Genomic DNA, 27374 nt, shown 5'->3' with positions numbered 1-27374 from the left:
GTGGTCAAGGGCTGGTTTTTCCTAGTTAGCTAGTTTGTTTAAGAGAAAAGGTAAAAACATACTCTGTGGTATGCAACTGAGTCATACCCCAGCGTCAAGCTTAGCTCTTTTAAACCTTGGTTCTCATTAAAGAAACAGAATTTAGAGCCTTGAAACAGCTTTCCATTCAGCTTTTTAACTAAAGTTTGAATGTATAACATTCCAGCTGTCTCTGGTTAGAATTGCAACACATTTTTATATAAGATCATGCATAACTTAGAGCATGCTTTGGACTGGGTTTTAATTTGTATCCTAACGCGTATACACAAGAGAAATTAATTAAGGCTGTATGGTAACAAGAGTTGCCAGGAGAAATGGCTTCTTTTTTTTCTTTTTTCTTTTTTTTTTTTGGTTAGGGGAAGAAGAAGGTACTAACAAAAATGCCATTCTCTTTACACCCACCATAATTCCCAACCAGGACTTCCACTAGTGTATGCAGTGTTTCTGTAGCCATGTTGGTCCCAGAATATTAGATAGACAAGGTGAGTGAGGTAATATCTTTTATTGGACCAACTTCTGTTGGTTAAACAAGCTCTTGAGCTTACACAGAGCTGACCTGACCTGAAGAAAAACTGCATAAGCTCGAAAGCTCATCTCTCTCACCAACAGAAGTCGGTCAAGTAAAAAAAAATATTATCTCTCACCCACCTTGTCTCTCCTGCTAGGGTAGCATGGCCCTCAACATGACTGATGTAGCTACATTGATATTAGGAGTAATTGGTGACTGAAGTCACTTTGGACACTCTCCTTGATTCCGGTTCCACAATCACAATTAAAGAGGCTAGTAATGCACAAGTTTAGGCAAATATTCCCTGTTCCTAGGACAATACAACAAGGTACTGGAATCACTATAGAGTAAGGGTTAAATTTGTAGGATTGTATTGTGTGTGAAGAAGTAGCTTAACTGTATTTCATGGTTTTTGTAAATTTCGTAGATTTATTTATTCTTGTAACACTAACATTCTTTTCGGGATTCTTTGAGAGACATTAACTGTACATATTCTGGTGTTCAAACTTTTTGAAAATAATTATGGCGAAGAAGAAGGGAGATCTGTATCTTTGGAACACCTTGAAAAAAAGACCCCTAAATATGCACTCAAAAACTATACCCAAGATCTTGAAATGATAAACCAATTTTCAAACCATTTGGGATTATAAAGAGGTTTAATGATTCAGCAACCTTCACTACAGAAAAATAAGCTGTTGCTTCATAATATTTCAGTAGAAGTTGTTCCCCATAACAAAGGCCTTAATGTTGATGCTGCTATAGTCTCACACTAAGCATTTTAAAAATATCAGACCTCTTTAAAATAAAAAAAAATGCATGGCAACAAACTGATAAGGAAATAGTATATCTGAAGCTCTTTTCTCTTCATTATTTTATTTACCTTTTTATAAAAAAGCACCGAAGGTGCCACCTATACCTCACTTGAGACACACCAGTACATTAGACATAAACAGCAACATATCATTCACTGTACAGATTGTACAAATATTGTCAGTACTCATCCACATTTTTATTACAGTTTTGAACATTTAAAGATTACAATCCTGGTTAGAGAAGCAAACACTAAGCACACACTTGATGCCTTCACTTGAGGGAAACAAATTTCTAGGCTCCCAAGAACTAAGCCAGCCTACTTCAAAATAAAGGATTTATCATATAAAATATCTTAAATAATTACTAATTTCACATAAAGGATGAAACTCTCTTCAATTTTTCCAAAAATCATACTTAAACTAATTCTAAGTAAGAAAATTAGTTCATGATGCTAATGATAGCAACTTGCAAGAGTTAAATCTGGAGGTGTGGTATTATTACAAACAACTCAGATTTTACTCACACCATTTACATCATTAGAATCCCTCAACCAACCTATAATTTAGCAATGTATCATTGTTTATTCTTATAATACATATACAAATATGCCTGCATGAAAATGCTGTGTGACTGAAATCCTCTTCCAAATACAGAAAAAGTAAATAGATAATGTTAAAGCTAATATTATTGAAACATGGACAGTAAGAAAATGGTGGAGATGGATTAGATTTGTGCAAAGTCTCTCCTACATATATTCATACACTTTAAGTCTGGTCAACTCTTAAGGGCAGTTTTTGAAAACCATAATTAAATAGTCAATAGAAACTGAAAAAGTAACAAAATAAGCAGTGACATAAATGTCAGAGGTGGGAAAAACAAGAGAAAAATAAGAGACAGCCCAAGTTATTTAATGAATTCTAATGATGCCAATAAATTACAGATCAGAAGGAAGAGACTTACAAGGTATTTCTAGAAAAGTTTAAGATATTACCCTTTTCAAACACAAAACCAACACTACTGATAAATCTAGTCCATTGAAATATATCTCCATCCCATGCAGAATCTTGTTAATTAATAATCTAGACTATAGAGCTAATAATCGCATTCAGCCAGGATGCTTATCCTCGCTAAAATATAAGGAGAAATGTTTGTTTTCAAAGCTTCGATTAATCTCTACTGAAATTCTCAAAAGGATTTTTAGCAGTTATGAATTTACTGTGGTGCTCCAGCACAGACTGCATAATAAGAAATGTGCACCTGCCTCACTGCCTATTACAGTCACAGGTAATGTAGCACAAATACAATTAGCTAATTTCTAATTCTCGCAGTTGGTGGGCAGGCTGCTAGTTTTGCAAATAGGGAGATCTGACTGACTCCAACTTATTCAGAGCTAATGGTATCTCTGTAATTTTTTTTAAAATTCACTCACTGACTAGATAAAATAGATAGACAGACTACTCCAGTGCTCCAGCTTCTCAGCCTGAGGGACCAGCATTATTTCAAAAGGTCAAGTGGATGCAATTATTTCAGGTACATTTGCTGCACTGGTTTGTTCCCTGTGTGCCAGTCAAGCAGCACAAGGGGAGCGGAAATCACCCACCATACCCCTGCTGGGGATTCCCTCACCATGGGAGAGTCCCTAGTAAGGGTAGGGCCAGTGCAGACATCTGTGCACCCCTCCCTGCACTCCTGCTGCAGAGGGCAGCAAGGGTTGAAGACATGGTTGGAGCACATTACTGTCCAGCAATCCCAAGTTGCCTTAGAGGGACGTTTACCAGCTGGCATAAGTGAGTTGCTGCGACCAGGCTGGGGGCAAAGAATCAGGAAGCTTGTCACTAGTTATTAGTTCTCATCTTTTCCTCATTTTATCATTTCCTGGGCAACCCTTGGTGGCTGCACTGGAGAGAGGAGCCCCCAAGGTGCTCCCTAACAGCCAGACAAGTACACAAGTAAAAAGGAGCAAAGCAGAGCTCTCCTCCGTTCCCGGCAATGTGGAGGGTGACCACTGTGGGAGCTGTTGAGCAGATGGGGGACAGCAGCTGTTCAGAAAACATCTGGCTGATATTGTGGCTCCTGAGGTTGCAGGAGAAGCAGTGGGAGGCAGTTGTGACAGGGCTGATAGAACTACTTCAGATTAAAAAAAAATCACACAGCATAGCTCAGGGAATACATTTGCAATTCACAATTAAGTAAACATTTTCTACTTAAACATAGTTGCTCAAGAGGATGACAATATAGAGCCACAAGTGCCGCAGGTGGCCCCAGGCCACAGATTAGACTGGACATCTTTTAACAGAATTGTGTATTTTCAACATGAAACACTGAAAAATTTAACGTAATACTGCAATATATATACGGCCGAATTTTGCCCTTGGTTATGCCTGTGCAATTCCAATGAAATAGGCAAAATTCAGTCCTGATATAAACAAATGTGCATTCACCCATTGACTGCAGAGGAGTTTGCACTCATTTACACTAGTTAGATTTGGTATAATGGGTATAACACACAGACAGAGGTATAATTCAAGGCAGAATTTAGGCATTAGAATCATATTTCTGACAGCAAACCTAAGGGCAAGAGGTTTGGCTAAGACACTACTAGCACTCAGGAGACTTGGCTTCAATACCCCCCTCTACTAAAGGCTTTCTATGTAACTGTGGGCAAGCCACTAAATCTCTCCATACCTCAGATTCCCTATCTGTAAAATATGGATCCTTCCCTAGTTCAGGGGAGCATTGTGAGGTGCTCAGATACTACAATGAGGCGGGTCATACATACCTGGACAGATAGATACTGTTGTTACAAGGAATGCCTACAATTATTTTTTTCCATTTTGTCTGCTGTGCACGTTTGACAGCATTTTGGGCCTGATTTTCAGAGGCAGTGTGTACCCATGGCTCCCAATGGTTTCAAATGGAGGTTTCACTGAAAATCAGTCCTTTCTTGAGGAGTCAGTTTCATTCTTCTGTTCATGTAGTCAGTCAGTTTCCCCTGTGTTTGTGAATCACTCAGCAACAGAAGAGAAGAGTCATTTTTTAAAAAAATAGGAAAATGTGACTCTAAAAACCACAACAATTGGCTGAGGAACTTGGGGTAAGTGTGGTTCCTGTGGTAAAGTCCCTCTTCTGCCTTGGTGGGTCCTGCACTTATTGGCAGATTTGCTCACCTCAGAGAATGACAGCAGCCCTCAGTTTGGTCACTTTTGCTAGTGGCTCAAACCTGCTGTTCACTCAGCTAACCTCATCACTGGCCAGCATGGGGAAACATAAGGAGAACAATCCCCACAATCTCTGCTGGTCCACCTAGTGGGTCAGGGGACATGCCAGGGACCTTCCCCTCTGGTAGGACCCACAGTCCAGGTCAACTCCTCCTGTATCCAATAGGGAGTTGGGGAGATAAGGGGAACCCGGGCCCACCCTCTGCTCCAGGTTCCAGCCCAGGGCGCTGTGGATCACAGCTGTCTGTAGTGTTTCATGTAACACCTGTGTGACAGCTACAACTCCCTGGGCTACTTCCCCATGGCCTCCTCCCAACACCTTCTGTATCCTCACCACAGGACCTTCCTCCTGATGCCAGATAGTGTTTGTACTCCTCAGTCCTCCAGCAGCACGCCCTCTCACTCTCAGCTCCTTGCACACCCCTCACTGACTGAAGTGAGGTCCTTTTAAAATCCTGATTAGCCTGCCTGTCCTAACTGATTCGAGCAGCTTCTTAATTGGCTCCAGGTGTCCTAATTAGCCTGTCTGCCTTAATTGGTTCCAGCAAGTTCCTGATTGTTCTGGAACTGCCCTGTTACCTTACCCAGGGGAAAGGAACCTGCTTAACCTGGGGCTAATATATGTGCCTTCTATCACTCTCCTTTAGCCATCTGGCCCGACCCTCTCACATTTCTTAAACTACTTTTCATTCATTTTAAGGGGACTCAAGTTGACAGTGTCTCTTTAAAGTCCTATTATATCCCTGACTGACCCTCAGTTAATTAAAAAAAAGAGTGAAGGAAAGAGTCAACAATGATAGACTCTTTTTTAACCAGAGGGCAGTGAAGAGACCTTAAGCTTCTCACCTCCCTGCCTGCTTTCAAGAATAAGATCTTCTGTGTGCTGATGACATCTGACAGGGAGCTCCTGAAGCTCCCTGGTGTTAGAAAAAAGATGTTCTCTAATTTACTCCTAACAGATACTTTCAGTGCCCCCTCCAGAAACAGACAGATTTCTAAGATAGGGCTAATACCTTCCTGCTTTCTCATCTGGCTATCCTGGACATCTCTTAAAATCTCCAAAGAGGGTTTGGGAAGGAGAAGTAAGAGGGAAGTCTGGTTTCACCAGCTGTGGAATGAGCCTTTGATCACCTAGCTGCAGGCAGGATCATTGCCAGTCTCCTCCTTCACTGCCAGAGAGCCCTTGGATCTAGCATATCATTATCCCTCACCCCCTCCACTTATGCCTTAGCCCTGGTCTACACTAGGAGTTGAGGTCGAATTTATCAGCGTTAAATCGATTTAACCCTGCACCCGTCCACACGACGAAGCCCTTTTTTTTTACTTAAAGGGCTCTTAAAATCGATTTCCTTACTCCACCCCCGACAAGGGGATTAGCACTGAAATCGGCCTTGCTGGGTCGAATTTCGGGTACTGTGGACACAATTAGACAGTATTGGCCTCCATGCGCTATCCCAGAGTGCTCCATTGTGACCACTCTGGACAGCACTCTCAACTCAGATGCACTGGCCAGGTAGACAGGAAAAGGCCCGTGAACTTTTGAATTTCAATTTCCTGTTTGGCCAGAGTGGCAAGCAGCAGGTGACCATGCAGAGCTCATCAGCAGAGGTGACCATGATGGAGTCCCAGAATTGCAAAAGAGCTCCAGCATGGACCAAATGGGAGGTACGGGATCTGATTGCTGTATGGGGAGAGGAATCCGTGCTATCAGAACTCTGTTCCAGTTTTCAAAATGCCAAAACATTTGTCAAAATCTCCCAGGGCATGAAGGACAGAGGCCATAACAGGGACCCGAAGCAGTGCCACGTGAAACTTAAGGAGCTGAGCCAAGCCTACCAGAAAACCAGAGAGGCGAACGGCCGCTCCGGGTCAGAGCCCCAAACATGCCGCTTCTATGATGAGCTGCATGCCATTTTAGGGGGTTCAGCCACCACTACCCCAGCCGTGTTGTTTGACTCCTTCAACGGAGATGGAGGCAACACGGAAGCAGGTTTTGGGGACGAAGAAGATGATGATGATGATGATGAGGTTGTAGATAGCTCACAGCAAGCAAGCAGAGAAACCAGTTTTCCCGACAGCCAGGAACTGTTTCTCACCCTGGACCTGGAGTCAGTACCCACCGAACCCACCCAAGGCTGCTTCCCAGACCTGCCAGGTGGAGAAGGGACCTCTGGTGAGTATACCTTTTAAAATACTATACATGGTTTAAAAGCAAGCATGTTTAATGATTCATTTGCCCTGGCATTTGCGGCTCTCCTGGATGTACTCCCAAAGCCTTTGCAAAAGGTTTCTGGGGAGAGCAGCCTTATTCCATCCACCATGGTAGGACACTTTACCACTCCAGGCCAGTGGCACGTTCTCGGGAATCACTGTAGAACAAAGCATTGCAGTGTATGTTTGCTGGCGTTCAAATAACATCCGTTCTTTATCTCTCTGTGTTATCCTCAGGAGAGTGATATCATTCATAGTCACCTGGTTGAAACAGGGTGCTTTTCTTCAGGGGACATTCAGAGGTGCCTGTTCCTGCTGGGCTGTTTGCCTGTGGCTGAACAGAAATGTTCCCCACTGTTAGCCACGGGGGAGGGGAGGTGCTAGCCACGTGGTGTGGGGAGGCAAAATGAGACCTTGGAACGAAAGCACATGTAATATCTATGTAATATTAACAGCAAGGTTTACTGTGAAAGAGTGTACCCATTGTACTATAAAATGTGTCTTTTTAAATACCACTGTCCCTTTTTTTTCTCCACCAGCTGCATGTGTTTCAAGGATCACAGGATCTTCTCCTTCCCAGAGGCTAGTGAAGATCAGAAGGCGAAAAAAACGCACTCGCGATGAAATGTTCTCTGAGCTCATGCTGTCCTCCCACACTGACAGAGCACAGACGAATGCGTGGAGGCAGACAATGTCAGAGTGCAGGAAAGCACAAAATAACTGGGAGGAGAGGTGGCGGGCTGAAGAGAGGGCTGAAGCTGAAAGGTGGTGGCAGCATGATGAGAGGAGGCAGGACTCAATGCTGAGGCTGCTGGAGGATCAAACTAATATGCTCCAGCGTATGGCTGAGCTGCAGGAAAGGCAGCAGGAGCACAGACCACCGCTACAGCCCCTGTGTAACCAACCGCCCTTCTTCCCAAGTTCCATAGCCTCCTCACCCAGACACTCAAGAACGCGGTGGGAGGGCCCCCGGCTACCCAGCCACTCCACCCCAGAGGATTGCCCAAGCAACAGAAGGCTGGCATTCAATAAGTTTTAAACTTTTAAAGTGCTGTGTGGCCTTGTCCTTCCCTCCTCCACCACCCCTTCTGGTGCTTCTCTCCTCCACCAACCCTTCCGGGCTACCTTAGTAGTTATCCCCCTATTTGTGAGATGAATTAATAAAGAATGCATGAATGTGAAGCAACAATGACTTTATTGCCTCTGCAAGCGGTGATCGAAGGGAGGAGGGGAGGGCAGTTATCTCACAGGGAAGCAGAGTGAACCAAGGGGCGAGGGGTTTCATCAAGGAGAAACAAACAGAACTTTCACACCGTAGCCTGGCCAGTCATGAAACTGGTTTTCAAAGCTTCTCTGATGTGCACCAGGCTCTCCTGTGCTCTTCTAACCGCCCTGGTGTCTGGCTGCGCGTAACCAGCAGCTAGGCGATTTGCCTCAACCTCCCACCCCGCCATAAACGTCTCCCCCGTACTCTCACAGATATTGTGCCGTGCACAGCAAGCAGTAATAACAGTGGGAATATTGGTTTCGCTGAGGTCTAACCGAGTCAGTAAACTGCGCCAGCGCGCTTTTAAACATCCAAATGCACATTCTACCACCATTCTGCACTTGCTCAGCCTGTAGTTGAACAGCTCCTGACTACTGTCCAGGCTGCCTGTGTACGGCTTCATGAGCCATGGCATTAAGGGGTAGGCTGGGTCCCCAACGATAACTATAGGCATTTCAACATCCCCAACAGTTATTTTCTGGTCTGGGAATAAAGTCCCTCCCTGTAGCTTTTGAAACAGACCAGAGTTCCTGAAGATGCGAGCGTCATGTACCTTTCCTGGCCATCCCACGTTGATGTTGGTGAAATGTCCCTTGTGATCCACCAGTGCTTGCAGCACTACTGAAAAGTACCCCTTGCGGTTTATGTACTCGCTGGCTTGGTGCTCCGGTGCCAAGATAGGGATATGGGTTCCATCTATGGCCCCACCACAGTTAGGGAATCCCATTGCAACAAAGCCATCCACTAGACCTGCACATTTCCCAGGGTCACTACCCTTGATATCAGCAGATCTTTGATTGCATTGGCTACTTGCATCACAGCAGCCCCCACAGTAGATTTGCCCATTCCAAATTGATTCCCAACTGACCGGTAGCTGTCTGGCGTTGCAAGCTTCCACAGGGCTATCGCCACTCGCTTCTCAACTGTGAGGGCTGCTCTCACCTTGGTATTCTTGCGCCTCAGGGCAGGGGAAAGCAAGTCACAAAGTTCCATGGAAGTGCCCTTACACATGCGAACGTTTCGCAGCCACTGGGAATCGTCCCAGACCTGCAACACTTTGCAGTCCCACCAGTCTGTGCTTGTTTCCCGAGTCCAGAATCGGCGTTCCACCGCATGAACCTGCCCCATTAGCACCATGATGTCCACATTGTCAGGGCCCGTGCTTTGAGAGAAGTCTGTGTCCATGTCCTCATCACTCTCGTCACTGTGCTGACGTCACCTACTTGCCCGGTTTCACTTTGCCAGGTTCTGGTGCTGCATATATGGCTGGATAATGCGTGTGGTGTTTAATGTGCTCCTAATTGCCAAAGTGATCTGAGCGGGCTCCATGCTTGCCGTGATATGGCGTCTGCACGGAAAAAAGGGGTGAAACGATTGTCTGCTGTTGCCCTGACGGAGGGAGGGGCGACTGACGACATGGCTTACAGTGTTGGCTTACAGGGAATTAAAATCAACAAAGGGGGTGGCTTTGCAAGAAACTGAATGACCCCCTCAAGGATAGAACTCAGCACTGGGTTTAGCAGGGCGTTGATTTCACAGAGGGAGGGAGGGAAGGAGGAGAAAATGAATAAAAAAAAATCTGGTCTATTTCTTGTTTTGAACCACTTCATCTATCTTTATACATCCTGCTGGCAGCAGACTGTGCAGTACGACCACTAGCCATCGTCACCTCCTGGGAGCTCGGCAGAAGATGGTGCAGTGTGATTACTGGCCATCGTCATCTGTTGGCTGTTGATTAAAAGACAGTGCACTGCAGATAGGACTCAATTGCCATGAGATGAAACTTAAAAGGGAAATGACCTGGCTGAGTCACTCCCATGTTTACCCAGGTGCCCCTGACCTCATCGAAGTCGGTTAAAAGAGCACCCAAGACTATACCGACGATGGCTCCCAGTCATACTGCACTGTCTGCTGCCAAAAGGCAAAAAACTGCTGCTGTGTAGCAATGCAGTACCACGTCTGCCAGCACCCAGGAGACATATGGTGACGGTTAGCTGAGCGGGCTCCATGCTTGCCGTGGTATGGCGTCTGCACAGGTAACTCAAGAAAAAAGGTGCAAAACGATTGTGTGCCCTTGTTTTCACGGAAGGAGGGAGGGAAGGGGGGCCTGACTATATGTACCCAGAACCACTCGTGACAATGTTTTAGCCCCATCAGGCACTGGGATTTCTACCCAGAATTCAAATGGGTGGTAGAGACTGCGGGAACTGTGGGATAGCTACCCACAGTATAATGCTCCAGAAGTCGACGGTTGCCTTGGTACTGTGGACACACTCCGCCGACTACATGCACTTAGAACATTTGTGTGGGGACATACACAATCGACTGTATAAAAATGCTTTCTACAAAACCGACTTCTATAAATTTGACCTAATTTTGAAGTGTAGACATACCCTTAGAGTGAGGGATTAGGCTACTCCCATACAAGCAGAAGGAGCAGAAGGAACTTGCCACAAAAGTCCTCCTTTTCCTATTTCTCACTCAGCAGGAAATCAAAGGGCTACAGACACAGGAAGGAGAGGTGAAACCAGCCACTGCTCCCCTCTAGAGTTGCCAATTTCAGTTAGATGTATTTCTGGAGGTTTCATCATATGACATAATCTTTAATTAAAGTTTGAGCTTTAATTCCTGGAGATTCCAGGACAATACTGGAGGGTTGGCAACCCTAATTACCTCCCAATTCTCAGGTGACTGTGGCTCTTTGGTGGGGGAAGTATTGTTTGTCCCAGGTCTCTTCCAGACAGTCTAATTTTCAATGACAATCTATAGAAAGAGATAACTATCCCACTGAGCTAAGATCCATCTCTCATCACCTCTCTCCACTGTAAGTATGATATCTATTCTGTAAAACAAATGTGAAGAAAACCTGTTAAAACACTACAGTCAAAATATTTTGACAAAAGCAGCAAAGATTTTTCAAATAAAATTACCCTAGATCCTGTGAAAGCAACTCTCTAGCTCAATCCACAAGTGAGTACCACTGACACAAAATTTTAGAAATGGTTAGATAAATAGTGTGGCTTAAATCAGAGGTCTGGGTACCAAGACCCCCTAGATCAGGGATCGGCAACCTTTGGCCCACGGCCCGCCAGGGTAAGCCCCCTGGTGGGCCAGGCCGGTTTGTTTACCTGCCGCATCCACAGGTTCAGCCGATCGTGGCTCCCACTGGCCACAGTTTGCCGCTCCAGGCCAATGGGGGCTGTGGGAAGCGGTGGCCAGCACATCCCTCGGCCCGCGCTGCTTCCCGCAAAGGTTGCTGATCCCTGCCCTAGATTCTCACCCTCATTGACTTGCTAAGTAGCTTTGCGAAAGTGATTCAAGCCTACATTTTCAAAAGTGTCCAATTCAAAGCACCGTGATATTTTAAACTGCTCTAGAGTTCAGTTCATCTAAACAAACTTATGAAAAAGTTTCATTTGAAACATTCATGACTTTAAAACTGCTGAGCTGATTTTCTTCAAATTTGGCTTGCATTACAGATCTTGAAACTTGGGCCCCCAATCGTGCAATGAGTTCTGCACAGGCAAACCCCTGAGCCCACACTGAGCTCCTTGAAGGACTGGGGCCTTAAAAACCATGGCAAAAAAGCAGCTTGTATTTACTGTACTGTAACTTTATGTTGTATAGGAAATTTCAGTTTATATTATATATAAGGTGGGCAGAAAATTGGATAGATTGTCGGGCTCAACAGGTAGTGATTAATGGCTCCATGTCTAGTTGGCAGCCAGTATCAAGCGGAGTGCCCAAAGGGTCGGTCCTGGGGACGGTTTTGTTCAATATCTTCATTAATGATCTGGAGGATGGTGTGGATTGCACCGTCAGCAACTTTGCACACAACACTAAACTGGGAGGAGTGGTAGATATGCTGGAGGGTAGGGATAGGATACAGAGGGACCTAGACAAACTGGAGGATTGGGCCAAAAGAAATCTGATGAAGTTCAACAAGGACAAGTGCAGAGTCCTGCACTTAGGACGGAAGAATCCCATGCACTGCTACAGACTAGGGACCGAATGGCTAGACAGCAGTTCTGCAGAAAAGGACCTAGGGGTTACAGTGGACGAGAAGCTGGATATGAGTCAACAGTGTGCCCTTGTAGCCAAGAAGGCCAATGGCCTTGGGATGTATAAGTAGGGGCATTGCCAGCAGATCGAGGGATGTGATCGTTCCCCTCTATTCGACATTGGTGAGGCCTCATCTGGAGTACTGTGTCCAGTTTTGGGCCCCACACTACAAGAAGGATGTGGAGAAATTGGAGAGAGTCCAGCGGAGGGCAACAAAAATGATTAGGGGACTGGAACACATGACTTACGAGGAGAGGCTGAGGGAACTGGGGATGTTTAGTCTACAGAAGAGAAGAATGAGAGGAGATTTGATAGCTGCTTTCAACTACCTGAAAGGTGGTTCTAAAGAGGATGGATCTAGACTATTCTCAGTGGTGGCGGATGACAGGACAAGGAGTAATGGTCTCAAGTTGCAGTGAGGGAGATTTAGGTTGGATATTAGGAAAAACTTTTTCACTAGGAGGGTGGTGAAACACTGGAATGCGTTACCTAGGGAGGTGGTGGAATCTCCTTCCTTAGAAGTTTTTAAGGTCAGGCTTGACAAAGCCCTGGCTGGGATGATTTAATTGGGGATCGGTCCTGCTTTGAGCAGGGGGTTGGACTAGGTGACCTCCTGAGATCTCTTCTAATCCTAATCTTCTATGATTCAAAACCGTTTTCTAGCCAGAACCTTTCATCCTTCCTGTTCCATAACTACCATAACAATAAACTTCTGAGGTGAAAAGGTGTCATCATTTCAGCTCAGAAATCATTTTAAAATGGACTAACATACCCAGGACAGAACTACATTTAAACACAGAATTAACACAATTAAGGGAACTATTTTCACAAGAAGATTGGTGTTTCATGTGCAAACAATAGGAAAAAGTCTTCCATGAAGGTAACCTGCTAGTTTGATTTCACTCCCTTAAACTATAGCCCCTAAAAGGCTCGTGCTTGGAAAGTGTTCAGTAAGAAAGTGGAAACTCCATAAGATTTGTCTTGCAGAGTTTTCAGAATACTTTAGAACAGAGAATCTGGAGGACAGACCCCTCTGTATGGAGACACTACGCTTCTCTGTCAGTGCATCTACACATGGAGTCCTCTCTTACTCTTATCCTTTCTAAGCATTCACTGCTGCTAACCCATGTCCTAGAAATAATAATTTATGTAGCACAACCATCCCTGTCTCTCCCAGGGGTTTGGGGAAGGAGGTATCCAGTCAGGACTTAGGCTAATTAGCATAATCGTAAACATTCAGTTAGGCCCAAATTTTCAAGAGCCTTCACTAATTTTGGATGTCCCAGTTTTTGGGACTCAATTTGAGTCATGTTGGATCTGACTTGCTAAGTACTCACAACTCCAGTTAGGGCCGGTGCAAGGATGTTTCGCACCCTAGGCGAAACTTCCTCCTTGCACCTGCTGCGAGCCTTGAGGCAGCTCCCCATCCCCCGCCCCCCCCCCCCGAGGTGTCCCCCCTGCGGCAGTGCCCCGCCGCCGCCCCCCCACTCCTCTCCCTCAGCCCAGGGAGCCATGCGGCAACTCCCCACTGCCCCCTCCCTCTCCTTGGCCCAGGGAGCCGTGCAGCAACTCACCGCTGCTCCCTCCCCTCAGCCCGGGAAGCCATGCGGCAGCTTCCCACCGCCTCCTCCCTCCTTCCCCTCAGTCCGGGGAGCTGTGCGGCATCTCCCCGCCGCCCCCTCCCTCCCCTCGGCCTGGGGAACCATGCGGCAGCTCCCAGCTGCCCCCTTGGCCCAGGGAGCCATGTGGCAGCTCCCCGCCGCCCCCTCCCTCCCTCTCCTCGGCCCAGGGAGCCATGCAGCAGCTCCCCATCCCAGCTCACCTCTGCTCCACCTACTCCCTGAGCACGTGGCCGCTGCTCCACTTCTCCCGCCTCCCAGGCTTGCGGCACCAATCAGCTGTTTGGCGCTGCAAGCCTGGGAGGGAGAGAAGCAGAGCAGGGCGGTGTGCTCAGGGGAGGAGGTGGAGCAGAGGTGAGCTGGGGGAGGGAGCGATTCCACTGCGTGGCGCTGCCCCCCCACCCCGTTACTTGCTGCAGGCGGCCCTCCCCACGCCCCCCTGCCCCAGCTCACCTCTGCTCCACTGCCTCCCTGGAGCATGCTTTTGGCCGCCCCCAACCACTTGGCGCCCTAGGCGACCACCTAGTTCGCCTAGTGGTTGCACCGGCCCTGACTCCAAAGCAGGAAGTTGAGACAGCAGCTGCAGCCAGCAAGCTCTCTCCATCCTGAGTCCTGTCGTGTCCCCACCCTGCTCTATATGGAGAAGGGGTAAGCGGTGGGCAAGAGCAGGAGGGAGGGGGACACCCTGACATTAGCCCCTCTTACGTCATCTCCCCCAGCAATCAGGAGGCTCCTGGGAGCAGCTCCAAGGCAGAGGGCAGGAGCAGCACATGGTGGGGGAGGGGAGGGACAGCTGAACTGCCGGCAATTGATAACCTGCTGGGCGGCTGCTGCACAGGGAACTTAGGGGAGTGGGGAGCTGATAAGGAGGCTGCCAGCCCACCCTGGTTCCAAGCCCCCACCAGCTGGCTCCAACGGGCTGCTCTTCCTGCAAGCAGTGGACAAAGCAGGCGGCTGCCAAACAACGTTCTAAGGGAGCATTGCGCAACTTTAAACGAGCATGTTCCCTAATTGATCAGCAATGTAACAACAAAACAATGTTAACCAGGATGACTTTAAGTGAGGAGTTACTGTACTAAAAATACCCATGCCTAAAAGATAGTCTTAGCTATGATACCTCTGGTCTCTTCTTCAGTTCTGCATAGAAGAAGGCTGTATGAACTTCATCGGGAAAAGGTCTGGGTGCTGCATGATGCCATGTCTAGGACATAAAAACCAAAGCTCCTAGAACAGTGGTGGGCAACCTGTGGCCCATCAGGATAATCCGCTGGAGGGCTGCCAAACCATTTGTTTACATTTGCATGGCTGCCTGCAGCTCCCAGTGGCCGCATTTCACCGTTCCCGGCTAATGGGGGCTGCGGGAATCTGACTAGTCCACTCCATTCACAAATGTGCTGTTCGGTCACTATATGTTTGAATACTTCAGCTGCATCCACTGCAGGTTTCCCACCAGCAACTTGGAATAACATCTCCCCCTGCCAATCGGGCACCACAAGAATAGTTACATCTTCCAAAATGTGAAAGGTCTGAAATGACAGAAAAAACAGTAAGGGAACCATATGCACCATCCCTCCCCCCTGGCCATATAGCAATTAGTTATGAATTTTTTATGGAACAGAAAAAAGGTTATTTTAAACTTACCATTGCCTCTGCACTTCTGTAACTGCAATTAACAACACTATGTCCGGAGACAGTATGAAGACTGAAGCATCCCCTTACACGGTGCTTAATTTGTAATGAAAGAGGTTCCGGGGCTCAAGCAATTAGGTGCCGGGGTTCAAGCCATTTTTTCACTTTCATAACTGATGTGCCAAGCTCAGAGGTGCCGGGGCTATGAACTGCCAAGCCTAGAGGTGCCGGGGCTCAGCTCTGGCACAAGTTAAGCACTGCCCTGACAATATGTGTTGGTTCACTTTAGAAATGTTACAATTTTTGTCCTTGAGATTCCACAATAATTAATTCTGTGCTCCCCCACTGAACAGCTTCAGACAATAATCCCCTGTTTCTTGTCTATCTCAGGCTCTTCAACTAATACTGCCTGCTGTTCTGCAGGAACTCAATGAGCCATCATGCATGGTTCCAAACAGAAGCGTTTCTGTGATGAATTTATAGTCAAGATCAGAAGGCCCAGTACCAGAAGCAAAGCAACAAAAGACTGGAACAATGGCATGCTGACAGGCAAGAGGAAAGGCTGAGGCTTGCTGCCAGGTGGAGGACAGGGTTTCAGCGAGGGAGCAAGCACTTGCAAAGCAGTTCCTGAAAAAGGAACTGTGGCTGAGGAAGGAGGATAGAGGTCAACAGAGAGAACTACTTCAGTAATTCCTGTCCATGATGGCTGCAAGAGCACCGTCTCCTGCTGCATCCCCCACACCATGGCACGATCACCATGCAACATACCTTCACTCCAGCAGTGGCTTGGACAACTGGCACATGCATTCAGAACTCATGAGCAGCTGGGCATGGCAACAACACCCCATGTACCCTTCCTTCTTCAAGCCCTCTCCACTGGACACCTCCCACTTCTCCTCTGCCCCCAAGTGAGGGGGAAATGTGGAAAGGAGGGAAAGGAGAACGTGGGGACAGCGGACATGCATCAGCAAGGGGATTTTGTCAGGTATTCACTATTTCCCGCTCTTTTTTTGTTTGGGTGATTTTGAAATGGGAGCTAGCCTGCCCAACACTGTGAGTGCTGTACTATTTTAAGACATGTTTGCAAATGAAATGTGTTATGTTTTCAAGAACATTTATTGCTATCACTGCATCATATCAGACAATCATGATTTGAGATAATAAAACTAAAAGCATGGTCAGGAGCAATTAAATATTAGTAAGCAAATAGTATTCCTCTGTTTAGTTAGGTATAGCAATTCACATTTCAATAAATTCCATCTGTAAACCTGGGTTGCCCCTCCCACATTCACATCCATTATTCATTATGTTATTCACACTTACACTGCAATCAAGCTCACACCCCTCCCAAGCAGTGCCTCCCCCCAAAAAAAATTAATGAGCCACTTTCCCCCACAAGCACATTTATACTGGTACTATTCCTCCTCTTCCATTGGACCATGCAAGTCCATAATGTGAGAACACAAAGCATCCCTTACTTTTGCTACCCAAGTGCAACCAGCTCCTGCAGCAGTAGCTGCCCTTTCTGGCTGAGGGTACTGATCCAGCATCCCCTCACTGTCATAGGTCCATTCAGGGGGAAATGGCTCATCTCTAGTGTTGGCGGGCTGTTCAAACTTCCTGTAACGTACAGGGCAGGCAGTAAAATTTTCCCAAAGTGATTCATGGTCCTAGGGCTAGCGTGGCCACATTTTGGGTTGCTGCCAGGAACTCTGGGATATCGTTAGTTTGACTTGGGTCTGCCCATTGCAGTGTGGACACCAGAGCGCCAGGTTCAAGCACAGGTTAGAAAAGTCTTTAGATAGGCTTAAAAAACAATGTAGATGAACAAGCCCTGTGTTCCTCAACATGGGTTAGCTGACTCAAGTACCACTAACCCTGGGCTTACATTGCAGTGTAGACATACTCTGTGTGTAAACCAGTTTCCTATTGCATTAAACTAGTAACTTTAAGAACTATAGGACTGTCATGCATCTGACGAAGTGGGTACTGACCCACGAAAGCTTATGCTCCAATACGTCTGTTAGTCTATAAGGTGCCATAGGACTCTTTGCCGCTTTTACAGATCCAGACTAACACAGCTCCCCTGATATAGGACCGTTGATCTAACTAACACGCTACAGAGGTTACTAATAGGAGAGCACGACTTTTCTGTACTTATCAGTTAACTCAAAAAATTAAAAACATATTTAAATTATTTTAAAATAAATCCTGTAAAGATTAGCAGAACACTGACTCCTCACAGCATCACTTTAGAACACAGCATCACAGAAAATTTACAGAACAGAGTGGTGCTATCAATACCCCATTAATTTGGTATCTTAAAGGGAATAAAAACCACCACAACAATGCATGGACAAATGTTTCAGCAACCTCCAGTACTGTTGGTGCTAGCATCCTCTAGCCAGGATGTTCCGGGATATAGCTAAGTAAGCAAGAACTTCCTATTACTAGACCAGCTGCTCAAAGGATGTCACTGATATGCTACTCCCCACTTCAGCAGAAAAATTCTCTTAGCCTGTTTTTTATGTGGAGTTTCTTATATTTTTCTGAAAGAAACAAGGTGGCAAAGGAAGAAAATACTTTTATAAAAGAGCTGCATTATCCACAAATTTCAAACTCTATTGACTTGCAAAAAACAGCACATGTAAATGTGATGGTCTGAACAAATTTACTAAACACCACCAAAATGCCCTGTCTCACGTACTTGAAGAAGTTCCCCAAGACAGAGGCTCTCTCTCAAGATTAGTGTTGCAGAACCCCGCAGGGCATCAGAGCAGCCCCTACAGAAAAGTTCTATAGAGTTAATAGAAGTTATACATTTATATTTATTCCCTATGAGAATTTTTAAACCAATGTACAGATTTTTATAGTAGGAATATTTAATTGTACAGGATTATTTTGATTATTTTCAGTAGCAGCCATAATTTTTTTTATCTTATATAGCACTATTTACATCATTTAATGCATTTATTTAGAGTAATTTATAGAGAACCTTAGTGAATTTTACAGACCTTTTTCCATAAAGGGGTACTCACACCTGCAAAGTGCAGAACAGTCCTCCGCAACCCTTTCTCACCTCATCAGATCTGCAGGGACTGACGAAAGGGCTTCAGCACAATCATAATAAGCCTTATAATAGGGAAAATAATTCTTTTCAACTTTCCTTGTACTCAAAAACAGTTAGACTGTTTTTGTACAAACTTTCCCCAAAAACAAAGGCATGCCTAGAAATGTCAGCTCAGAAGATAAAAGTTACAGAAAGTTATTCTAAACTGAGAACAGGAGATTGACACAATAACCATTTTGCAACCATTGGTATCATGGGCACCACTGCTCTGACCTGTGGAACTGCTCCAAGATCTCATCATGGGGTGGCAATGTCAGCAACGCTACTTGCTGACTGATCAGTGATGGAGCCAGATAATCTGCTTCTGGAGAAAAGGCAAATCTACCTTCCTGTCAGTACTGCATGATTACGTGCTTATTTAATTATATTTATTTTGTATTAAAAACCTGAATAATCATCAATATTATTATCTGAGGGACTTGTAAAAAGCTTTTTAAAAGGCCAAATAAACTGTATTCACTCTTCCCTTTATCCACTATTCTGTCAACTCTGAAAGAAAGCTAACAGATTACAGGCACAATTTATTTATCCTTACATCAACAACAATAAAAATGTTACATTGTTCAATAATAAAGACATTTATTATTCTCTCCTTAATGGGAATTATAACTATGGTATTATATGATACAGAAGTAACATCCTCTTGGCTATAATTTCCATGAGCAAATTTTGCTCCTTTTTATTCTCAAGATGATAACCAACCTGGCCTCCATCCAATCCCTAAAATTAGTTGCTGTTTTTAAGGATATATCTTTGTTAGTAGCACAACTATATATTATTAGCTCCTTCTGAACTCAGATGAATGTTATCTGGTGCTAGAAACATATTACAGTCAAGTTTCTCAGTTTTTTCCATCATCTATGCCTTTTAAAACTTCTATCTCTGTCAGGGCTACATTTTGATAACCTTTGATAAATGGAATAGGAATTTCCCCATCATTCTCAGTAATGAGACCTGATTCAAAATCTTTATTCAAAATCTGAAACGTCTTCCACTCCACTTTAATCATCCCCTAATTATTTTTAAAGGATACAAAAATTTGTCTTAAGAGGATACTTTGGTTCTAAAAATCATATTAAACAAAAACAATATTTATATCTGTTACTGTGATTTTTTTATTTATGTCATTTCCATAATCTTATTTTCCTTATATCTGTATTTGTTTTATTTTATAGCATTCATCACTATAATAGCCAAGTAACCTAAATGACTGAGGATACAGCATTTATTTTAGAAGTTAGATCTACTCCCTCCCTTTAATCCTGTTTATTAGCGAGATTGTGTGTTAAATGTTGATTCCCGGGAACATAGGTAATGCTCTCCTGGATCAGACCACTGGTACACCTAGTCCAGTATATTGTCTCTGAGAAAGTTTGTCTACATAGGCAAAAAAGTGTTCTTCAAGAGAGTTAACTCAATCAACTTAAACTCGATTTTAAAAGTACACCATTTTTTTAACCATGTCAACAGACACAAAGAGGTGAGTACTAGGTCCTGCCACACTGGGCGAAGAGTGTTTTTAAACTACGATAGCTAACGTGTGATCAGTAACATGATTAAAGCTTAGTGTGGACAAGGCATTTTGTACCTTTGTTTCAGATGAATCCTAAAACTACAATTTGGCCTGGGTACACTAGTATATTAAAACTTGAGCTATCGTATTTCAAAAAGCACACTGTAGTGGGGCAGTTGCCCCACTTTGGCAGACAAAAGGTTAATAGCAGAACCCAGCCAATCAAAGAAGGCTTGGAAGCAGCCAATCAGAGCCAGGCTGGGCCCAATATAAAGGCTGCAAAGCAGAGGAGACAGCAGTCTCTCTCTGACAAGCAAGGGAGGAGGACTAGCTTCCAGGGATAGCACCTTAGATAGAGCAGCGCTTGGCAGGTTCAGGGGAGCAGAGGGAAATCTCCAGCTTGATACCTGCCAGGATGAGGCCCCTGAAAGAAAGGGCCAAGAAGGTGCAAGGGCCAAAGGGAAGTGTCCCAGGAAGCACGAGCAGTAGAGGGAAGAGAAGAAGGGCAGGACATGGCTGCCTCCAGAGGGTCCCTGGATTGGGACTCAGAGTAGTGGGTTGGCCTGCACCAGGCCGTGGAGGAGCATGGCCCGATACATACTGTGGCTTGCCTCTGAGGCAAGGGGCTAGACTTAGGAGCTGCAGTTGGCCACGAGGGCAGGTGCAGAGTGAGGATGGCAGATACCTGCAGAAGGGGAGAGAAACAAGTGGGGCACAGCTGGAGGGCTGTGTCCAGAAGAGGATGCCGCAAGCCAGAGAGCAACGCGGGTCTCAGACAGCACAGCTTAGCAAGCAATGGGTGGGACACCACCTGCAGAGGGTGCTCCACAGCTGGACAGAGCTAATTCCTGGAGCAACCAGCAGGAGGTGCCACGGTGGTGGGCCTGCTACCCGTTACACACACCTTTTTGCCTAATGCAGATATACCTCCAGATGCGCAGAGTAAGAAATCCTGCAAGTGGCAGTTATGGGATAAACCACCCCCTAGGAAAGTTTTTTCCTCATCCCCAAGAGTTTGAGGTTGGTTTATGCCCCAAAGTTTAAGGGTCTGTAACCCTACCAAAGCTCTTGTTTATTTTCTTTTTAATACTTACTATTTTAACTCTGGATATTCTTATTACCCACACATAACTGTCAAATCTTTTTGCAGGGAGCAGCCGCCATAAGGCTGGGAGAGGAATAGAATCATGAAGATACACAGTCTCACAGCAGCTAGGAGGCTTTATGGTGGGAAAGGAGAATCAGAAAGATAGAAAGATTCTCCTGCTTTCCAGCAGCCAGAGGAAGTTCTGGTGGCTACTAAGTTTATCAGACAATGTTTAGCCAAAGGTAGATATAAAAGATGAAGCATCCAAACAAGGACAGAAATAGAACTCTGATAGGAATCCCAGCACCCTTCCCATTCCCAGCAGTTGGGGAAAGGCAGGGCTTTTCACTAGTTCATATACCTGTACAGTGCTTATTCAAGCCTCACCTTTTGCACCAGTCTCTGGTGAGTGAGTTTATTCCTCAGGCTAATAGGTGTCTGATAAAGTTTTCAATGTCTGATCTAACAGGTCTTTTATTTTTAGCATCTATAAGTTTCTGTACTTCAATGTTGTCTAATTTCTGCACCTCTGTTTCTTGTGTTTCCCTTCCCTGACCTTAGTTCTTTCCATTGTCCTCTGTTCAGTAGTGCAAGTTCACTATTTTCTTCAATTACAAGTAGATTTATGGTCCAGCCTGAGTTCTCTTTGGTGAGAGTGTTTTTTCCTTTGCTTCAACTCCTAGTTTAATAATCTACCCCAAACTTCACAATTTTCTTTACCAGCTATCTTGTTCCCATATGGTAAACTCATTTGTATTTGTTTTCTTCCACAATAGGTTTATCAATGTTTAACAAGATGTAGTTTAGAATATGATGGAGAGGAGGGGAGCAAGATTCAGATTCTTTCTCTCTCACAGCCCGATCCTTTGTGTAAAACCACTTCAGAGAAAGCTCCCATCGAGGCTGTGGATTTAAAGTATTCTGCTGCCAATTTTGATTCAGCCTCATTCCTGAAATTCCCTGCATCACACGTTCTCAAACCATGAGCCACTTGCTGATGGTCCACAGAGACCTGGCAAGCCATACGGTCTTAGTTATAGCTATAGTGGATGGAGAAGAGCCTGGATGTGGCAATGAGGAGCCAGCCTGGTTGCCTCCACTATGGGCTGCTGCTACATAAGAAGAGGAGTATAGGAAATGGGGGAGGAAGGGGTCCAACCAGCAGGAGCTGCTAAAGGGAAAAGGAACCATAAGCTGCAAATAGGACTAGAGCCATCCATGGAAAGAGAAATTCAGGGGAGAAGAGAATCAGGCAAAGAATGTGCAGAGGAGCACAAGAGAGAAGGTCCTTGTGGCAGAGAAGAAGGGGTGAGAGAAGGACAAATCAAATGGAAGGGGAAAGAGCAAAAGCAGAAGGTGTGCTTAGCTTTTTCAAGAAGACAAAACATAAGTTTCAGTACAGAGTTAAAAATACATCAAAAGCACTTTTCTACTATTTTCCATGTAAGCAATTGCTATAGTGATTAATATTATTTATTATTTATAATAATAGTGCCCAAAGGCTCCAGCTAAGGTCTGGGGCCATGGTGCTTTGTAAAGTGCAATCTCATAGTAAAAGATAGTCCATGGTTCAAGGAGCTTACAGTCTAAGAAGATGAAAGGTGACAGGTAAGGGAGGTGGATACAGCATTCAATCACAATGGTCCAGGATTTTTTTACTTCCCCCAAAGATAGTCAACATACAAAGGGTGGGAAAGAAGGTTAATGTCAAACTAAGGACAACATTCATATACATTATATAAAGGTATTTAATGTGTAAATATAATCAGACACGTTATATGTACTGAATGTACTGACAAATGGATGTTGTATGATCCTGAGTGAGAGGTGAAGGGTTCATGGGATACTCACTCTGTTAAGATGGGATCCACACTATGAAAAAATTTGAGTCAATTCTTCATAGTGTGGAGTGGATCTCATCTTAATAGAGAGTGTCTCATGAAGACTGCCCTTCATCACCGATACCAGCACACAACACTAGTGTTAGTGACAATGACCACTTTTACCCTCACCTCTCTCCATATATTCAACAACTAAAGTAATTCTCCGCTCCTGCTGCTGTGACCATGTCATCCACACACAAGTCTCCTCACTGGCTCCATACTTCTTTCCAGATAAGGTTCAAACTTTTCATCATCACTTGATTGAATCCCCTTCCACCAGCCATGGTTCCTAGTTACTTTACACTTCTAGAACCCTTCTATCCAGTGAAGTTATTCTTATGTAAATATTCATGCTCCCCTACATTTAACAGAAAGGGAATCCTGTATAAGGGAAATTGTCCTTATTTTTTCCTTGGCCTCAGTCAGTCATCAACAACCTACATGAAGGTATAATACCACCCATTTTATATATCAGAAAGTCAAAACCTTGGGCAGAGTACGTGCCCTCTGAGCCACAAAGGAGATATTTGGTCTAATCAAAAAATGGTATGCATGGTTACATAAAGCCAGAATAAGACCCCATATATATAAGTCCAGTAAATACTACTGTAAAGGAGCAGCAAAGTGAACTACTTACTCACAGAAAGTAGTTCAGTGATGATGTGACTATGTTACCACATAACTAAAGACCGTACTGTAATGCAGTGGTTCTCAATCTTTCCAGACTACTGTACCCCTTTCAGGAGCCTGATTTGTCTTGCGTACCCCAAGTTTCACCTCACTTAAAAACTACTTACTTACAAAATCAGACATAAAAATGTAAAAGTGTCACCGCATGCTATTATAGAAAAATTGTTTACTTTCTCATTTTGTGTGTATGAAATTTTAGTTTATACTGACTTTGTTCGTGCTTTTTTATGTAGCCTGCTGTAAAACTAGGCAAATACCTAGATGAGTTGATGTACCCCCTGGAAGACTTCTGCATACCCTTGGATGAGAACCACTGCTGTAATGCTTATGAAGAAAGGAAAGAATTTAGAATGAAGACAAATAAGGTTTCACAAACTACCTTAATTTTGATGTTTCCTAACTTTTGTGTTCTTCACTTTGCAACCCTGCATTCTTTTAATGAGCTTTTGCATGGGCGATGTATTATGGACAATTTCTTGAACAGAATATTCAAGGGGTGAGGAAGGGGAGTTCAGCACTTCACAATAGTTAATTCCAGATATACAGTAGGACTGGCAAAGATTTCACCGGAAGATGCTTTATCTGCTGGTGATAAGACGCTGCAAAAGCAGCATCTGGTCAAAAAGTTTAAGAAACTGCTCCAGAGCAGCGGATAAGGTCTGATGTCAGCATGAGGCTGAGAGAAATAATAATACTAATAATAATAATTAAGAGCCATCCATTCTGTTTCTTCCAAATATAGATAGATACAAAAGCAATCTATACAGTTCTGTAGATTTGAAGAAGAGTTCTCAATGTTTTACCTTAATTTTTGGTTAATAAAGTGGTACCAGATAGTAAATATAATGAAGCTCCACTATGAATGGAGCCATGTCAATTTATGCCAGCGGGGGATCTGGACCATAATATGTAAATATGCAGTAAGCTTATCTTATGCTAGGAGAAGCTTATCCACTAAAAATTAAGAGAATTATGCAGATTTACATAACAGAAACTCACTGCGACAAATTTTCCTCTTAATATTCTCCCATAGTCCCTCACAGTATGGTTAATACAGAAAAATTGAATAGGTTTTTTTTAAATAAAACAATTATTTCATCTTTTAAAGCTATGCTAAAAATCAATGCATGACATGTATACTTATATAGTATTAGAACTACCTCTGCCTGTTTTAACTAGAATTGTATCATTCTGAATAGCTTTGAGACAGCACATAGTTTTCTCTCAGTTTCTGGGTTTAAAAATGCTATTTGGAAGATCGTTTATGTAGAAGAATAATAATATACATGGTTTCCACATTGCCTTAGCAACTTCCTCAAATACTTCACTGAGCATTCATAGTTAACCTCGTTGATTTATGCATATACTGTGGTCTAATGACCCACATGTCTCTGTTGGGTAAGCCACTAATGCTAGTGACACAGTAACCTATTAACCTTCCTTTTAAAATAACCATCACATTTATGCAAACAGAATAAAAAAAGTCAAGCAGGAATAGAAAAGTAGTAGTTTGGTACAACACAGCAACATATTAGATGTCAAGATGAGCTAAAATTAAGAGCAAACAAGCAGTGATGAGATTTATTATATTGCAAAATTATTTTGACATGGTTTGCTAGGTGGTAAATTTGATAGCCAGCATTAGCCAACATTATACAATTTAAATGTCATATACTAAAAGGGAAATTGTTGCTGAAATTATTTCAAAACTGCTATACTGCATAAGGACCCCATTCTAAAAAGTGCAGATAGCCACCTCCAAAGTACAAATTACCTTCAACTCTCATCAAAAACAATGGGAATAGAGGGCACTTAGCACCTCACAGGAAATGCTCATCACCTCGGACAACCACTTTGCAACACTTCTACTAGTGATCATTCTAGTGTAATTAATCTGTGATTTTAAAAGAAGTTCAACACACACAGCTAATTGTAATAAGGAAAAACTAAAATTATTTTATCAAAATATTACTGAGGAAGACAAACATTTTAAAGTATTCAAAACCAATTATAACATTGATATTGCTACTTTCTTCTACTTGTTCAATGTCCCGAAAGAATTATGAAAATAGCGATCCCTTATACTCATAAATCCATCTAAATTGAAAAAGGATTTATATTCTACTTTAAAATGATAGTGCACATATATGTTTGGCATGAGCAGATGTCAGAAAGTATTCCTCTACCGTGGCTCAAATAAGGAACGACCTGGAAATGCTTCTGTGGATACAGTGGAGCATCCACAACAATCATCAGAACAACAATGAATCTACATAGCAACCAGCTGAAGGGGATAAGGGCTCTGTATTTGGACTGTATTTATAAACACAGAGAAGCAGATATAAGAATATTCAGTGTGACTGTTTTAATAGGTTACAGTCACGTGGGCTCCTCTGGGATTTAACCCCCCCCCCCTTTCTTAAACAGGACCGAGGAAGTGGAATAAAAGATTAGAGGTTAAGATGGGGGGGGGGGTGCGATTGACATGCACCTGCCGATGCCCACAACCAACAGACAGAAAGAAATCAAAAGGTCCACACATCACAAACTCCTTTCTTTCTCTAAGGAAGCCCATTTTGTCCGATGGAGGAGAAAATTTCTCCTCCTTTTCAGGTTACCCGCAAATCGCGTCTGGGACCAAGCCCCGGACAGCCTGAACCGGAGCCCGGGCTCTTTGTTTTCAGCAGCACGTAGGGCAGGAGCGAGGAAGTGGCAGCGTGCGGCCCCGTTCCCACCCCGGCTCCACGCTGCCGTGTAAACACGATGGGCACAGGCAGGCCCGCAGTGGGCACAGGCTCGCAGCCCCCAGCCCGGCACGTGCGAGGGGCGGCGTGTGGCCCGGGGCCGCGCCGCGGGGGAGCCGGCCGCTGCCGGGGCATTACCTGAGCAGTTGATGCCTTTCCCCTTGCCGCCGCCCTGGCACTCGCCGCCGGGCAGCAGGTTGGAGGCGCGGCCGGGGGGCAGGGCGGCGAGGGCGAACGCCAGGATCACCGAGGTGAAGCACCACGCCCGGGGGGGGCCCGGCAGCGGCCGGGCGGCGGCCGGGCTCTCCGCCACCATGGCGGGGGGGCAGCGGCAGCGGGATGGTGGCGGCGGCGGCTGGGAGCGGCAGGCCCAGGGCATCAATCGGAGCCGGCGGCAGCGCTGCCCTGCAGGGACCGTCCCTTCTCCGCCGGGCCGGAGCCAGCCCTCAGCATCCCCGCCGGGACCGCCAGAGAGACCCGGCGCCGCCGGCCCGCGCCGCCCCCGCGCGCCTCCCGGCTCCCCCGGCGCGTCCCTGCGCCCCCGGCAGCCGCTGCGCTCCCTCGCCGCGGCCGCTCGCTCCTTTGTGCGCTGCGCCCACCAGCGCCGCTGCCACCGCTCCGGCTACAACAAAGGGAGCGGGGCTGAGGCGGCTGCTGCTGCGGAGGGAGGAGGGGAGGACGCACACGTGATGGCAGCCCCCCCCCCCCACAGGGGAGGCGAGGGGACTTCGTCCTCAGGAGCTGGGGCTTGCCCCAGGAACCCGAGCGGGCGCGGTGGCACCTCGCCCGCCCCCGCCCACAGTCGCCGCTCCCGCCCCACGCTGGGCAAAGGGCAGCAGCCGCCCCCGCCCCCAGGGAGGCCACGGTGAGGGGCGGCTGCAGCAGCACCCTTCACCAGTGAGGCCACAAGCTGACGGGGAGCGGCATCCCCCGCTCCCCGCAGGGCGCTGGGCAGCGCGGA

The 27374-nt window shown here is 45.3% G+C and overlaps 1 protein-coding gene across 1 annotated transcript in view; it reads right to left on the bottom strand.

Annotated features, from left to right (window-relative positions):
• Window positions 1-27099, bottom strand: part of TMEFF1 (transmembrane protein with EGF like and two follistatin like domains 1) — a 224804-nt gene extending 197705 nt beyond the window's left edge. Inside the window, exon 1 of the mRNA XM_073332493.2 lies at window positions 26552-27099. Coding sequence (XP_073188594.1) covers window positions 26552-26792 — 241 coding nt within the window. The 5' untranslated portion in view covers window positions 26793-27099. The remainder of the gene's footprint in view (window positions 1-26551) is intronic.
• Window positions 27100-27374: the final 275 nt, after the last annotated feature.

The sequence above is a fragment of the Lepidochelys kempii genome, chromosome 2 (assembly GCF_965140285.1).
Source record: "Lepidochelys kempii isolate rLepKem1 chromosome 2, rLepKem1.hap1, whole genome shotgun sequence".
NCBI classification, from domain to species: domain Eukaryota; kingdom Metazoa; phylum Chordata; order Testudines; family Cheloniidae; genus Lepidochelys; species Lepidochelys kempii.
The sequence above is the reverse complement of the archived record's forward strand: the minus strand, read 5'-3'. Positions and strand labels throughout refer to the sequence as shown.